The following is a 14,613-nucleotide window of genomic DNA, read 5'->3' on the forward strand; positions in this document are numbered from 1 at the left end:
CTGAAAAAATAATTCACTGTATGTAACATAGAAGAAAAATCATGATGAAGTCCTGAGCTAACTCACATAATGCTTTCAGGAATCAGAAAAATGACACTGTCAAAACACAACATTAGTTTTCAGAAGCCTCCAGGCAAAATTTTATTTATTTAAAGTTAGCTCCTATTTTAATAACAAAAAAGTGGCAGCATATTCTACATCAAAGAAAAAACTTTTCCTAATGTTTCCATTCCTCTTGTGAAGTACCGGAGCCGAAGTAGTGGAGCTGTCTTTCTCTAAATAATTACGTGAGTGGCAGGATCTCAACCTGAGAAAGCTTTTTTGTCTGCACCAGGGACTGTAGCATAAAGAGAATCACATTTGGCTTGCCTAATCTAAGCAGCGATATGAGATATTCTGACTTTTAGTATTTAAATAGTTAGTTTCCAACAAGATCCAAAACAATGAAAGGCAAGTCCTGAATCAACATCTTGGTACACCATAGTGCCTTGATGAAGGAGGAGTACAAATGAGAAGCACGTTCCTGGGCTATAGGTCTCCAGCCAAGACCCATTAGCCACATTCCTGGTGGCAGTGCCCAGGAGAAATGACCCCTAAGAGCACGGTGGCACACACAGGTGGTGGCTCCTCTCGCATTACCCTCATTTCAGGCATCCTCACCTTCAGGAGCCAGACCAGAGCACACTGTTGGGGTAGCTGAAGCATTTACTATTTTATACCTTTTTGAATGGACGAGATACATTTTAAAGTGCGCTTCTGGATCTCTTTCCTGGAAATTCTATTTATTCCTCTTTGTTCTTCGTACGTTAATCTTTTACAGTTACAACTAGTAATAGTGAGAGGACAGTGCGGGGTCCATTCCTTCAAAGACATCCTATAAATAAAGAATAACCCCCTTAGGTCCCTAGACCTGTGGTTTGCCTTTTAAGCTTGGCTTCCCCACCTGTTCCTAATAATACCATTCCTTCGGCACTGACTTCTTGTCTGTGTTTCCCTTCTATTATTTCGTATCATTTAACACCTCCTGCTTTGAACCTTAACAGATCCAGCTCCGGAGTTGCACAGATTTGGTTCAGTTACAAAAGGCTCTACATTTGCATGTATCTGGGTCTTGCTGCAGAGCGGCTGGGTCTGTGTGGGAGTGGGACTGAACTTTGTTGCAACGAGATAACTCTTACGTCTGGGGAACGTAGTTCTTCCTTCTGCACCCCTGTTCTTCTCTAGCAACGAAATAAACTACTGTCAAGGCAGCTACCAACAAAACCTCGGGAATCAGAGGAGGTGAAGCGAGGCTTGCGTGAGGTTGCACCCCTAATGCAACGTCACAACTTCTATCTATCTCAAACGATGTCTTTCCTGTAAAGTGGGGGTATGGCAATACTAGGACGTACCAAGGACGTTATAGTTTTTGAGAACCGTTAATGATGTCCCAAGGACATTACGGTTATTGAGAATACAGACTGCTGCCTGAGGGAGCCCAGAAGAGGGATTTTTCCCTTCTATCATGGCAAAATCTAAAGTGGAACAAACCTTCTCACGAGTAACAGAAGGTAGTAACGCCAGCTGCCCGGTGATGTGGCTTTCAGGCTGAAGTCTCTCCCTGGTAACTGTGCTTCTGCCAAAGCAAATACCCCAACTCGGGGGGCTGCGGAGAGTGGGAGAGCTCTTCTCCCAGCAGCACAACTGCAGGGACCCATCTGCAGCCATGAGGAGGGCACTCCCGTGTGTGTGTGTCTGTCTGTCTGTCCCAGTGGCGGCCCAAGCAAATTTTACACAATGGACTTGCAAAGCTCTTTGGGATCGTTGGGGATGAATCACGCTGTAAAATGTATCATTAACGTTACGAGATGTATTATAGACTTCCCCGGTGATCTGAGACCGCTGCAGGCGGTGTGCTGGGAGAAAAGCTCTCCAGATTGTGCTCATGCAAATCGCTATCTGTGATCACATTCATTATGGTTCCCACTACAACATTACTTTCACACTCTTGTGTGCTGTTCACTCAGTCTAAACTTTTTGTTATTGCAGGTTGTATGACTACAACACAGCATCTCTTTGCCAACACCTTTCCAAGGGTGAGAAAACATTATTTCAGAGATAGAAATCTGGAAACAGAGGCACAAGAAAACTACTGGATATGTTTAAACTTACCCAGGAAAGGGGGGGCATGACCCTAACTATGTCTCCTGACTCTGGAGTCCCCTAACAGGTTACTAGACCGGGGCAGCTGTCCGTTTGTTCAGGGCGTTTAGTTCAGTTTATCTTTTTGTTCTGAAACATTATTTTCTTTTGAACTGGAAATCCGCACAATTTAGAGAAGAGCAGGAGTTTCTGAAAGCCGGGAAGGACAAAAGTGAGATCTGACCTATTTTGAGCACATCCTGTTTTTACTGTGGACAGTAAGTCTTGTCAACGCGGTTAAATTATGCAAACAGTGTTTCAAAATGATTTAGGATTAAATGATACGATCACAAAATCATCACAATGTAATAGGAAATGGAGGACGAGCGTACGTATGCAAGAAATGGTTTTCAAACACTGCAAATGAAATGGAGAGTCAAGGCAATGACGAGGAGACTGCTGCCAGTGAGATATCCTGTGAGAAGATCCTCAGAACAACCTGACTATTTGGGAATATGGGGAAAAAGCAGACAGTGCTCTAAAATATGAGAAAAGCAGGAAACCACAGGCAAAACCTAGCCGTGAATTAATCCACCAGAAGCCAAAGCCAAGAACTTGTGAGCAGTGAGTCATCAGTAAAAGGGCACTTGCATGTAACATACGGGTTCAGTTCACAGGTACCCCGTCTGTTTTTTAAAATTAAAATTTAAAATACGTCAAAAATATTCAGTGTTCAGATGAAAGTTGAAAAAAAGAAGCTTTCAAGATCTCAAGTCTGTATTTTGAACGTTTGGCTAATACATCAACACAGGCTGGCTTGCCAAAAATATTAAAATACAACTAAAGAGATCATAAATTAGTAAATTGTCAAGTATTCTTAATATGCATTCCCAATGCCAGACATTTAAAATAGTAAAAGCAGGTTACTTAAATAATAAGTGCCAGTTAGTACTCAGAAAGCTCAGGACAGTTTTACTTTAACAGACAGAATAAACTCAGATTGCTTCAGCAAACCCATCCTGAAAGAAGTAACACAGGTTTAACTTGGCCACATGAAAAGTTTCTGTATTTTAGGATTTCAGTGTTCATTTAGAGAACTATTACACCATGCAGTACAAACCTTTTATTAAATCAATGCATTCATTTATCTGAAATAAAAGTTTTATTCCATCACTGTATTTTGATAGACTAGACTACTGCACATAGACAGGAGATAATGGATGGAACAGGATGTCCTTGAAGGAGAAGAGCTGCTTCAGATCACCTCTTTAATACTCAGGAGACATCCTGCTTCCAACGCCCGTCAGACTTCTGAAGGCTAAGAGAAAAGATGCCCCAATGCTATCTGGTGTAACGAATCAGCTCCTGGATCGCCTAACTATAAAACTCACAGTGAAAAAAATTAAATAAGCTCTGCTTAAAATATCTCAATGTCATTTTTAAATCTATTTAGGAAGATCAGCTCTGGTGCCTTTATAGCAGCTTAGTCATGTGCATTGTAAAGGCTCAGCGGTACTGTAGCCATCGCCGGGTTTTGAAATGAGTAAAACACAAAGTTATTAAATCAGTTTTGGTCTTGCAGTCCCATTTGGTCAGTTCACTTTAACATGCTTTCAAGCAATTAAAGAAGTTGATATACAGAGATTTTTAAAAGAGGCAGGAGACAAAATTTCTCTGACGTAGAGATCTATAACAAGACACAGATTTCTTTCTTTTTAAAAAAAAGAAAATGAAGAAAAGATGTGTAAGACATATTCTAGCACTTGTAACAGCAGCAAAAAGAAAAATTAAAACCTCGGCTTACATTTTTAAAGACATTTTCCAAGACATTTTCCCACCTATTACATAGCCCTTCTGAGTGCTGGAACCTGGATCATCCAACTTTTTGTGTCATAATACACACACAAAACATCTTCCTGCAGGCTTAGTAGAAATCAGAGGAACAGAAGAATTATATTTAAAGGCCTCAAAAAACTTAGCACAGTATATGAATTTATAGTATCAAGATTAAAACCTGCTGCGGTAAACACTCAGCAAAGCTAGTAATGAAAAAAAGCACACAACAAACTCCGCATCTGTAGATTTTGAGTATTAGTTGTCTTTCCCTCTTTTCACTAAAACAAATATGTATATGTGTGTTTGTGTGTGTGTGGGTGCACCCAGCTCCCCACCTCCCGTCTTCAGCTAGCACTTTTGTTACAAAGAAAGTGAAAAAGAGCTCTGTGAAACAACTTATTCACAGCAGGACCCAGTAATTATGATAAAACTACGGCAGCGTAAGGCAGATAAAATGGTATTAAGTCACTTCTTTTTATTATAAAAGTCTTAGTTCTCTACATGGAGCGGCGCTGTACTCACCTATGTTGCGTATCAGCGTTGCACAAATTGCCTCTCGTGCTTACCCCACCACAGACCCAGCTTGCAGTTTTAGTTACTCACACCACTTAGAAGCTGTATGAAGCCTCCCAAGGAGAAAAAGTCAGCAAACTGTTCTTTTTCAGCTATTCACAAAGTAAACCCATTGAACTTCTAGTTGTCTCAAAAAAAGGAAAAGGTTTGCTTTCTGTTGAGAGAAACCAAAAAATCCCACTGTTTTTCAGACCAATGCGTTCTGCTGCCATTTTTCAATGCACCTCTAGTGGGGAAAAGAAGGATGGTTTGGGTCACGAATCTCGCAGGAAAACTTGCAGGAAAAGCTGCAGTACAGTAAAAAATATGCAGTACAGTACAAAACCCAAGATCAACATGTTTGGCTATCTTTTTTAAACCCACTATGAAAGAAGTAACTGCTACAGGAGACACAGTCAAACTCGTGCCATCTATTTGGTTCCCGTGTATGTCTATGAAAAATTAGGCTTTGCCCTTATCTCTCTGAAAGTACCATCTGCTGCTCTTCTCCTGTTTCAGTCTAGCCCTGGTCTGTGGACACTCCACGCTGAAAGAAATAAAATACTGTTTCTTCCACAGAGAAGTAAGAAAACAATTTAGCCTTCTAAAAGAGAAGAATTCCAACAAAACAGACATACCCAGGTATTAACAAGTTCTTTTCTGATTGTGGGAAAGCATAAGGATCAGACATGTTTAAATCTAACCTAAAAATGATACTGAATGCTAATGAACTAAATTATTGTTAACAGTTTCTTCCTTTTTTTCTTAAGAAGTTTAATTTAATAGATACATGTATTTATACACTGGTATATAAAAAGCTCTTCGCCTTCCCCTTTCTAAAAATATTTAAATAACCGTGAAAAGAAGTTTTTACTAAAGAGGATGGCAGCTCTGCTATATTACTTGCTGTAACGGTAAGGAACAATGACATTTTACAGTCTTGATTTTCAAGGAATGAACAGCATAATATGCTGGACATGCAAAGCATCTAATAGAGGAAGATCCTCGTATCTTTAGTCACTGGCTTCATATCGGCTGCTGCCGAGTGCCTATCTGACAGCGGGTAAGAAAATGAAGCTGGAGCGCTAAGTCCACCTCTTGGTCACCCCAAGGTAAACTCCCTGCCACGCAGTTGACTTTTGCGGAGTTGTCTCAGATACATGCTGAAGGACGACTGGAGTCATGTAGCTCAAGAGGAGCAATGAGAATATATTGCATGTAGAACATAGGCAAAGGTTTGATACTCTTTTTTGAAGGTTTAATTTTATAGCCTTTGTCTGAAAATAAGATTTCTCTATACTGCCTTACTGCCTCGAGCAATGTCCAAAAGGCTTTCTCTCCTATACTGATCTTATATCACCTTATGAGTAAAATAGCAGTTGCAATGAAATCAATAGGAGCTTCACCTATGTGTCTGAGCCTGTTTTAATGAAAGCAGTGGTAAAACTCCTGTTGATTTTCTGGAGAGGACTGAAGCCCTGGGGAATACTGGTAGCTCTTTAATAAGAGCTGCCTACCAGATGTAAAGCACAAGGATGCCCGCTATTGCCTCAGAAAGCAGGATGGCAAATCCTGCAGTCTGGCCATCATCTCCATTATTCACTTTGGCAAAACGTGCATCCTGAATACCCCTCTGAATAATTCTTCCCCGGTGCAACATAAGGGTTAAAATCTGGCCACACATAAAGTCTTCATGAGTTGGCCTGAAGTCAGGAAATTCAACGTAAGAATTGAAAGGAATCAAGTCTTTACAACAGCACTGGAGCTAATGTTCTGAGTTCACCTCCATACAAAAGATCTGAAGTTATAATCAGTATATTGTACCCAGGCCTAAATATATCAAACAAAAGAACTGATGTGATCAGAGCAACTGACATCTCCCAAGAGCCACCTGCTATTGCCAGAATGTATCTAAAAATAAGTGAGAAAAAAGCACAATATTTTGAAAAGAAACCTTTATTGTTCATACAAAGCTGACTCTGTCACATATCATGAGGCATCATTAACAAGCGAAATATGACTTTGCTTAAATCAAACAATATTGTTTAATGAAAGTATCCAACACAGTTATGATTGGTTCCTTTCTTTGTTCTTTCCGGGATGGAATGTGTATTTTGATGTCAATTCATCTCTTCTAAACTGCTAGCTTAGCCAGCATGTTATATGAATAACTTCCTTGCCAGGTAAATCCACCACAGGTACTAAAATCAGAGCTGGGGTCTTCTTGCCCAAGTATTTTTCCAGGTATTCTTGCAGTCCTAAAACAGAAAAAAAACAATTAATGAATCCTCTTTGAATCATCTTCCACTCTGTCCTATGTCTTAAAAATGATTTCAAAATACGTTTTTGAAAATTATTGTGGAGTAGCAATTAACAAATGGACGTGAAATGCAACTCTTGAGTTTTCACTTTATATAGAAGGAAGAAACACCATCTCCCACCTCCTCGTCAACTAATTTGAGATTAACTTTACATGTTGCCTAAGGCCATAATTCAGCAAAACAGTTAAAAGCATCTTTCTCAACCTTGAGGGAGTGAGTGGTCTGATGATTACCGATATAGCAAGCTGAAACTAAGTGCAGGTAGTAAAAATAACTAAAGGCCAGTTGAAATTCAGTTCTTCGTAATTTTTGATATTTGGATGATCAGCACTTAGTTGTCTATAAATGAAATTCTGCTCTCAAGTCCCACTGTGGTGCATCGATCTACTAAAAGTTAAAGTAGGCCATTTTAAAAAACATTATGAACATGATTTCCATTTGAAATCAATGGAAGTATGTCACAGTGAAGATATAATGGAAGAAGTCGAGGGATGGCAACATGTATGACTGCGTGTCTTGGATTATAGAGAGATTCAAACTGATCAAAATATAGAATCTAGTTATAAAGAGCTGTAAAGGGACTGGTATGTGACACAAGTTTGTAAATTTGAAGTCCATTGTGGGGACAGAACCAGTAACGGAGAAGATCTAATTAGGAGAATATGGGCAAAAACTAAAGAATGGAAAATCTGAACTCGGCATCAAGACATTTCCGGTCGTGTTGCAGCCTCAGTGGACGTGCTAGAAATCCAGCCACATGGAACCCTTAAAAACTACTGAAAACCCTCCAGATGACCCGCCAAAAGACAGTTTCCTAATGGTAAGGTATGGGCCTGCATAGATTTTGTTTTCAATAAGTTATTTCTGTCTGCAGCTTCTGTGATTGTGGCAATTCTTTATAACACTAAGCAATCTTGGCTAGAGAGGGTGTAAAGAGGGCAGAACTTGAAGACTGGCAGAGCTTTCTTTTTTGGCATGACTGCCTGTGAAACTGTGAACAGGCAGTTCAGTCAAAGTGTCACCTCAGCCAGGATAAAACAGGAGTTTTGCAATTGTATTCACTGAAGCCAAAACTCTTCTCTCGTTACCTGGCAGCAGTAGCATAAATTAATGTAATAATGGCAATGCTAACTACAAAATATTGCAAAGACAGTACCAGCCTTCTGAAATTCTTCTGACTTCCTTTTGTGTTAACATCATTGACATTAGAGGTGAAAAGAGACAAGGGCGAGCCAGAGATCGACAGTCACCTCAAAAGTCGAAGGACTTCTTCGTGTTGTGTTTAAAAAGGGACTCAGTCTACATATTACCGATATTCACCAGTGACCCGATAATGAAGCATCAGCTAACATTTTCATTCTAAACGTTGACTTCAGAAAACTTTACAGCTATGCTTGCTCAGAAGGCGTTAAGTGGAAGTGGGTAAAGGCAAGCCACGTCAGAAATCACTAATTCCACCCTATTAAAATTACATTTCCTTTTTTTCCTCAATTAAAATTGTGAAAATATAATTTTAGTCTTTAACTTTTTTTCACAGGCTTAAAAACTGTGAAACGGTGCTATAAGCTACCATAATAAAACCAGGTATTACTTTCAAAGGGAGAATCTGAAAGTGAGGTATCTGGAAATAAAACTCCATTCTTTTGGTTTTTTGAGGTGGCCAAAATAGCCATAAATATTTACATTTGAACACGTCCTAGTGGACTTTGTTGCCAGTCAGAGCGAGCCACCTTTCCAAAAGACCCCCCCCCTTTTCTACTGCAAGTGCAAACTGCTGCAGCAAAGCCTACACGTGGAATTGAAACGTGGATGAAAATCTGGGACATACGCCTCTAAATGTTTTATTATACTTATAAATCAAATAGATTGATATGAAAAGATTCTACCTTACTGTGTATCTTTATACATTTAAAAATTCTGGATAAAAGTCTGCTCATGCAAATTTCCCCTGAAAAGAGGAGACTGGGTATTCTAAAACAGTAAAATTGTCCTCTAAGGCCCCAGAGAAGACAACGCAGAATTAGTAAATCTGTGTCAGCCTACGTAATCGTAGCTGACACAATCCAAAAATTGACAGCTGTATATTTTACCTGCTATAATGTTACTCTAAATCCTCCCATACTCGTTGTATATTTTTAATGATGTGACACTAATAACGACACAATCTATATTTTTTTCAGACATGCGAATTATGCTTTTAGATAAATAAGAGCCTCAGTCATGAGTATGAGTGTTTTCTGCAGTATGTAACGCTGTTCCAATACAAGTATTTCAAAAATTTGTTTCCTTTATGTCACTTATGGAAATGTTTGCTCAGTTGCATGCCATACTTATAAAAGTTGATCTTAAACGTGAAAAGAAGGAAAGGACAGAGGGTTACAGTGACTGCGCTTACTGGAGCTTTAACAGGAGATATATACGATTGACACTGGTCTTAAAGTTATTTAATCTGCCCTGATACAAGATGTTTATTAAGTACAAACAAAAGCAGCAGAGTAGCAAGCAGCAAACAAGTAGTGTGTATTGTGCGTGTTTTAATTGCATTTCCTGGGACTGTCGGCATTATTTATTATTACTACAAGAAATTTGCCAAAAGCAGGCGAGCTTCATCCTGTAAGATGGATCCCCGCTACTCCCAACTGATCAGCACAAGTTCAGGCACAGGTTCCATACGGAGCTTCTTTCTGCACTGCTGTGCATTCTTCTATTGACCTGGGTATAGTTGAGGGATATGGACATAACCAAAACTTAAAAGGAACAAAAATAATTCAAAGTCTTTCCCTCTCTCACCAAGAATTCTGGCATTACAATCTATTTCTGCCATTCCTCTGTAAGGACAGGACACTGAGATCAATAGTTTGATGCTCTCTCACACTGACTGAGCAGCCCTTCCATACACCACGGCACAATCTAACACCGTAAGCTATTTTTTTTTAAAGGTGCTTTTCACACTAAGTAGATGAAACAATGTCCTAGGAGCCCCGAAAGGGTCATTCCGAATGATTAGGAAGATGATTTTTGCATCTGTGCTGTCATTGGCTTCAGCAGGATTTAGGCAGTATGAGGTGAGGCCACAGAATCCGCTTATGTTTCCAAAATCAGGTCCCCATTATTGCTGCCGTTATTGCTTCACTGGCTATGTGCAGGCGAGGAGTAATCTAATAGCTCATATTGAAAAGGAAAATGGTAACAAAAAGGAAGATCACATTTAGCCCAGTACATAAAAAATCACTTTCATATTACAACTGCTATCTTTCCTTCACTTTTTAACCAAAAGATACTGTTACATTGCTTAGAGCAGGTTCTTAAATCCCTGAGCTAATAAAGCTCCATTGCTTCAGCTGCGGAGATCTGACGTGCAGCGTGTACTTTGAAAAGATGCGTCACAGGGGATCAGGTTCCTAACAGACTACGAGTTCCAGTCCCAGAAGATGTGCCCCTGGTGTGCAGAACACTTAACCCTTCGACCAGTACCAACATGACTATTCACAAATTATTGATGTCCCTAAATCCCTGGCAGATTGCAGACAGTTCTTGTCTCCCTTGAAGCCAAAGCATATGGTCACTAATGAGATGGATTAAAAAATACATATACACATTCAAGGCTTTGCCACATGAAGGTAAAGCCGCAGAAATGGTAGAAGGTGATTGAACTGGACTGAACGCTGTTAAATACATGATTAGCCTCTTGTTATGGATCATTTCCATTGATCTATATACAGTTTCACAGCGTAGTTTAATTAAAGCTGTCTGGAACAAGCCTCTGCCTTAAATGATCAGGCACAGCAATGAAAAGGTGAAACATGAGGAACTGGAGGCCCTCCCTGCCTTTTTTAAACATCCAGCTGACTGTCAATGTGGTTTACAACCACAGCAAGGAAGGAAAATGTGCTTTTTAAAAAATTAGCTGGTTTTACTGCTGTTTATGAGGCTTATGTGCCAGAGAAATGAGTTCAAGATTTTTCCCATACTTTTACTTAAGATAATATGAAATGACATAGCGGAATATAAGATTTTAAAACAAACGGTGCAACTGGCTTGCTTAATTTTAGTTAATACCTTCCTGTCCAAAATAAGCCAAAGTAAACAAAAGTACACTGCTGGAACATAAAAGCGAGACACTTTACAAAATATTATTTTGTGCTGATTTTTTGTTGCAGCTGTGGAGATTTGAAATGACAATAACGTGGACATTTTGCATAGTCCAACACTTGGCTTTTCATATGCTGCCTTGTGGATTTCTTTACTATTCTTGATGACATTATTTCACGTTGGTCATTTCCCTGTTAAGGGACCATGTTTTCAAAATTGCTCTGCCCACAGCAAAAATGGAGGCAACATCTTGTAAATAACATCCTGTAAATAAATTGTGTTTCCATTTTGAAAACATATCAGCTAGATCTTCAAAAATACTTACTCTACCAGTTTCAGGGAAAACTGGCCAAATATATGTTACTTAATGCTTTTATAAATTTCTTCCAAAATTATAAAATTCTAAGTCAGTCTTGATTTTTTTTTTTTTTCAAGTGGGAAACATTCATATGCACAAAAAGAGGGAAATAAACAATAACTGAACTTAGGAGGATGGAAACGGAACTTGCTTTGGAAGCCAACCACTCCTGATTATTTACCCTGGTTATTACACTAATTTCCCTCGGTCCTTCTGGTTTCGAGTGAGTTACAGTCTGATTTTGGCTAGTTATTTGTAATATCAGGATACTGATGATCTGCATACTTTTAATGATGATCAGGGTGTAACTGAGTTTTGTTAAGGACTGGTAAAAAGGAGAGTTCCCTGGCACCTTTGGGCAGCCCAGATTAGGCACAGCCCTAAAGACGATGCAAAGTCCTTCGTGCAATACTGATGATGCACTTCCATCACTTTGGCCTGGGATATTTGTCTGAATACGAGTTAAGCTGCTGCTTTGAATGGCAGGGGAAGTCTGCTGCCATGATACATGAGACAAATGGCCAATATGAATTTGGATAAGGCTACGAAACTGCTTTAAACCTGTGATTACCTAAGCCAGTCTTTGAAACCATGACATTAAAAGAATTTGTGTTCTTTACTACGTAACTTTCAAAATCTAATCTGCTGATTTCTTAAGCTGTGTCTAGATTTCCCTCCCTTCTTTCGAAGTCAGCAATTGATGAATGAAGTTTCCTGTTGCATAGTAAACACATAATAACAGAAACAGAAAAATTAAAAAGTAACTGGCATAATTTAGACTTCAAAAAACCTCCAAATTTACCACTTCAGGTCTATTTGTAAAGTATACTTACCCCAAAATTAAAAAAAGAAAAAGAAAGAAATTACAGAGGGAGCTGCAGTTGCATTCGGAACTCAAGTCTCTGCAAACACATGCCTGGTGAGATGCCAGAACAGCCACTCAGACCTGTACAAGTCTGTATTTGCAAAAAATCCTTTCATAAAAATGATTCTCCACATCTTATTTCAATTTGTCTTGCATTTACGGACCCATCTATACTGAAGGGCTTCTTGCTTCTCGCACCAAACTAGTCTTAGTTGTAAGAATGAAAGTGTCTTTTTCAAGTGATCATGTAACAGATGAAAATACACGCTGGACTGGAAGCACTGAAGCCCATGTTAGCCATCCTCTTTCAGCTTGTCCCTAATACCAAAGAACCATTTCAGATGATTGCAACCTCTTCTGTGAAGGATATGATTATTAGGATCCAGACTGATAGGACACTGCCATTTTGGTCATAAAATACTGAGTTGTAGACATAGATACATACAAAACAGGGTAACACTTCACCAGCGGACCATTCACCAAATGAAACCACAGAATCATAGAATAGTTTGGGTTGAAGGGTTGGGAGGCTGCAAAGAGCTCTGCAAAGAGCAGGGACGTCTTCAACTACATCAGGTTTCTCAGAGCCCCGTCCAACCTGACCTTGAATGTTTCCAGGGGTAGAGCATCTACCACCTCTCTGGGCAACCTGTTCCCAGGTTGTTTCATCCTCATCATGAAAAATGTCTTTCTTGTATCTAGTCTGAATCTACCCTCTTTTACTTTAAATCCATTACCCCTTGTCCTATCGCAACAGGCCCTACTAAAAATTCTGTCCCCGTCTTTCTGTAGGCCCCCTTTAAGTACTGAAGGGCTGCAATAAGGTCTCCCTGGAGCCTTCTGTTCTCCAGGCTGAACAATGCCAAGTCTCTCAGCCTGTCCTCATAGGAGAGGTGTTCCACCCTCTCATCATTTTTGTGGCTGTCCCCTGGACCTGCTCCAACAGGTCCATGTCTTTCTTGTACTGAGACAAAAATCCACTGTCAAGAGAAGACTATAGTTTTATTATATTTTACTGCTAATCCTGTTTGTGCAGTGAACTTCTTGTCCCTTTGGAATCTACCCCAAACCTGAAAAAACCAGTTGTAGCAATGTTTTTACACAGGATGTGGTGAAAACATAATAAAAGTTGCTGTAGACTTGGATGGGTACCCACAGGAGTCTGAGCAACTCTTTCTACAGCTGCGCAGAGGAAAACGAGCTGTGTTTCCCTGCACGACTTACTGATAACTCCTGCTCTCAGAATCAGTGAGGAGAAGTTGTGAGTGTGCAAGGCGGCAGCCGTGGACCTTACTGTTCATGGGAGACACAAGAAAGATGAGTGATTGGCTTATCTTAATGCAAACTTGTTAGTCAATGAGGGTGCCTGCACTCTGCGCCACCGGCAGCAAGAGGAGAGGGGCAGCTGGCCTCAAATGACCAGCTCTGAAGGAATCCAGAAGTTGCCTCTTCCCCTCCCAGCCTCACCAACCTCTCTGCTGTTCCTCTGCTTCGACGGGAGGGTGTGGGAAGGAAAGAGGGCTCACTCATCATCAGGGAGGGCATTAACATTTATAGGAACCTCACTTTTCTAGAGCTGAGTCACTTGGCTCAGTAACCATGGAAGTTTTTTTGGACTGTAGCTAATGCATTTTTTTAGCATCTGAAAGAAAATTAGTAGACAAAACAGTTATTTTTAGTGCTGGTTTGATTGTGGGCCTGTCAGCCTTAGCAATGCATCTCTTTTATCAAGCTGCCACGATACCTTGTTTTGTTTTCAGAGCAAAGTTTGATTAAAGACCAATTTCAGAAAAGTTACTCGCTGTGGGCGTTAATTAGAGCTTTCTGGACTCTGCAGGGTTTAGCTTATGATCCGTTTCACTTACTAAACCCTGTAATTCAAGTTACATGAAGATGGGAACGAACCAACCCCCTTCTATTCTTCTGAAGCCTTCTGTTTAACTCAGTCATGAAAGAGCCTCTCTCCTTTCCTTCCCTAATATGGAATTCTAATTTCTGTCCTTTCCTAAACAAAATTAAAAATAATACTTCACATCTATAAAGAGTTTTCAAACTAATGAACTGAGACGCATCCGCAGAGCTTCAGATTGCGGTAGGTAAATTTTAGGAAGCCTTTGCTTCTAAATAATGTTTTCAGTGGTGCCCAAGTATACTATACTTATATATTAGGAAAACTATACAAAATTAGGAAAATATATTAGGAAATATATTCCTTATATTAGGAAAACCAGGTAAACATTTATTTCCCTTCCTCTGCTCTTTTTCTGTGAGTGGAGTATTATCATTCTGTAAGAGAAGGTCCCTGGCATTCTCCTCCTCCCCTCTTAGTGCAGACAAGAAAAGGCTTTTGCCTTTCTGCAAGCAAAAGGCCAACTACTAGCTCAAAAAAATCTTAAAAAGGTGCTTGATGAAAAAAGACTTAGTAGTACTTGCAGCTAGTAAGTAGCAGATTGAAGCGGAATTTATAA

The 14,613-nt window shown here is 39.7% G+C and overlaps 1 protein-coding gene across 3 annotated transcripts in view; it reads right to left on the minus strand.

The window, feature by feature from the left end:
- Nucleotides 1–6,487: 6,487 nt before the first annotated feature.
- Nucleotides 6,488–14,613, minus strand: part of DPH6 (diphthamine biosynthesis 6) — a 213,099-nt gene continuing 204,973 nt past the window's right edge. For all 3 annotated transcript variants that reach the window (XM_063332229.1, XM_063332227.1, XM_063332228.1), the window contains one exon: nucleotides 6,488–6,767. In XM_063332229.1, coding sequence (XP_063188299.1) covers nucleotides 6,652–6,767 — 116 coding nt within the window. In that variant the 3' untranslated portion in view covers nucleotides 6,488–6,651. The remainder of the gene's footprint in view (nucleotides 6,768–14,613) is intronic.

Source organism: Chroicocephalus ridibundus, chromosome 4 (assembly GCF_963924245.1).
Source record: "Chroicocephalus ridibundus chromosome 4, bChrRid1.1, whole genome shotgun sequence".
Classification (NCBI taxonomy): Eukaryota; Metazoa; Chordata; class Aves; order Charadriiformes; family Laridae; genus Chroicocephalus; species Chroicocephalus ridibundus.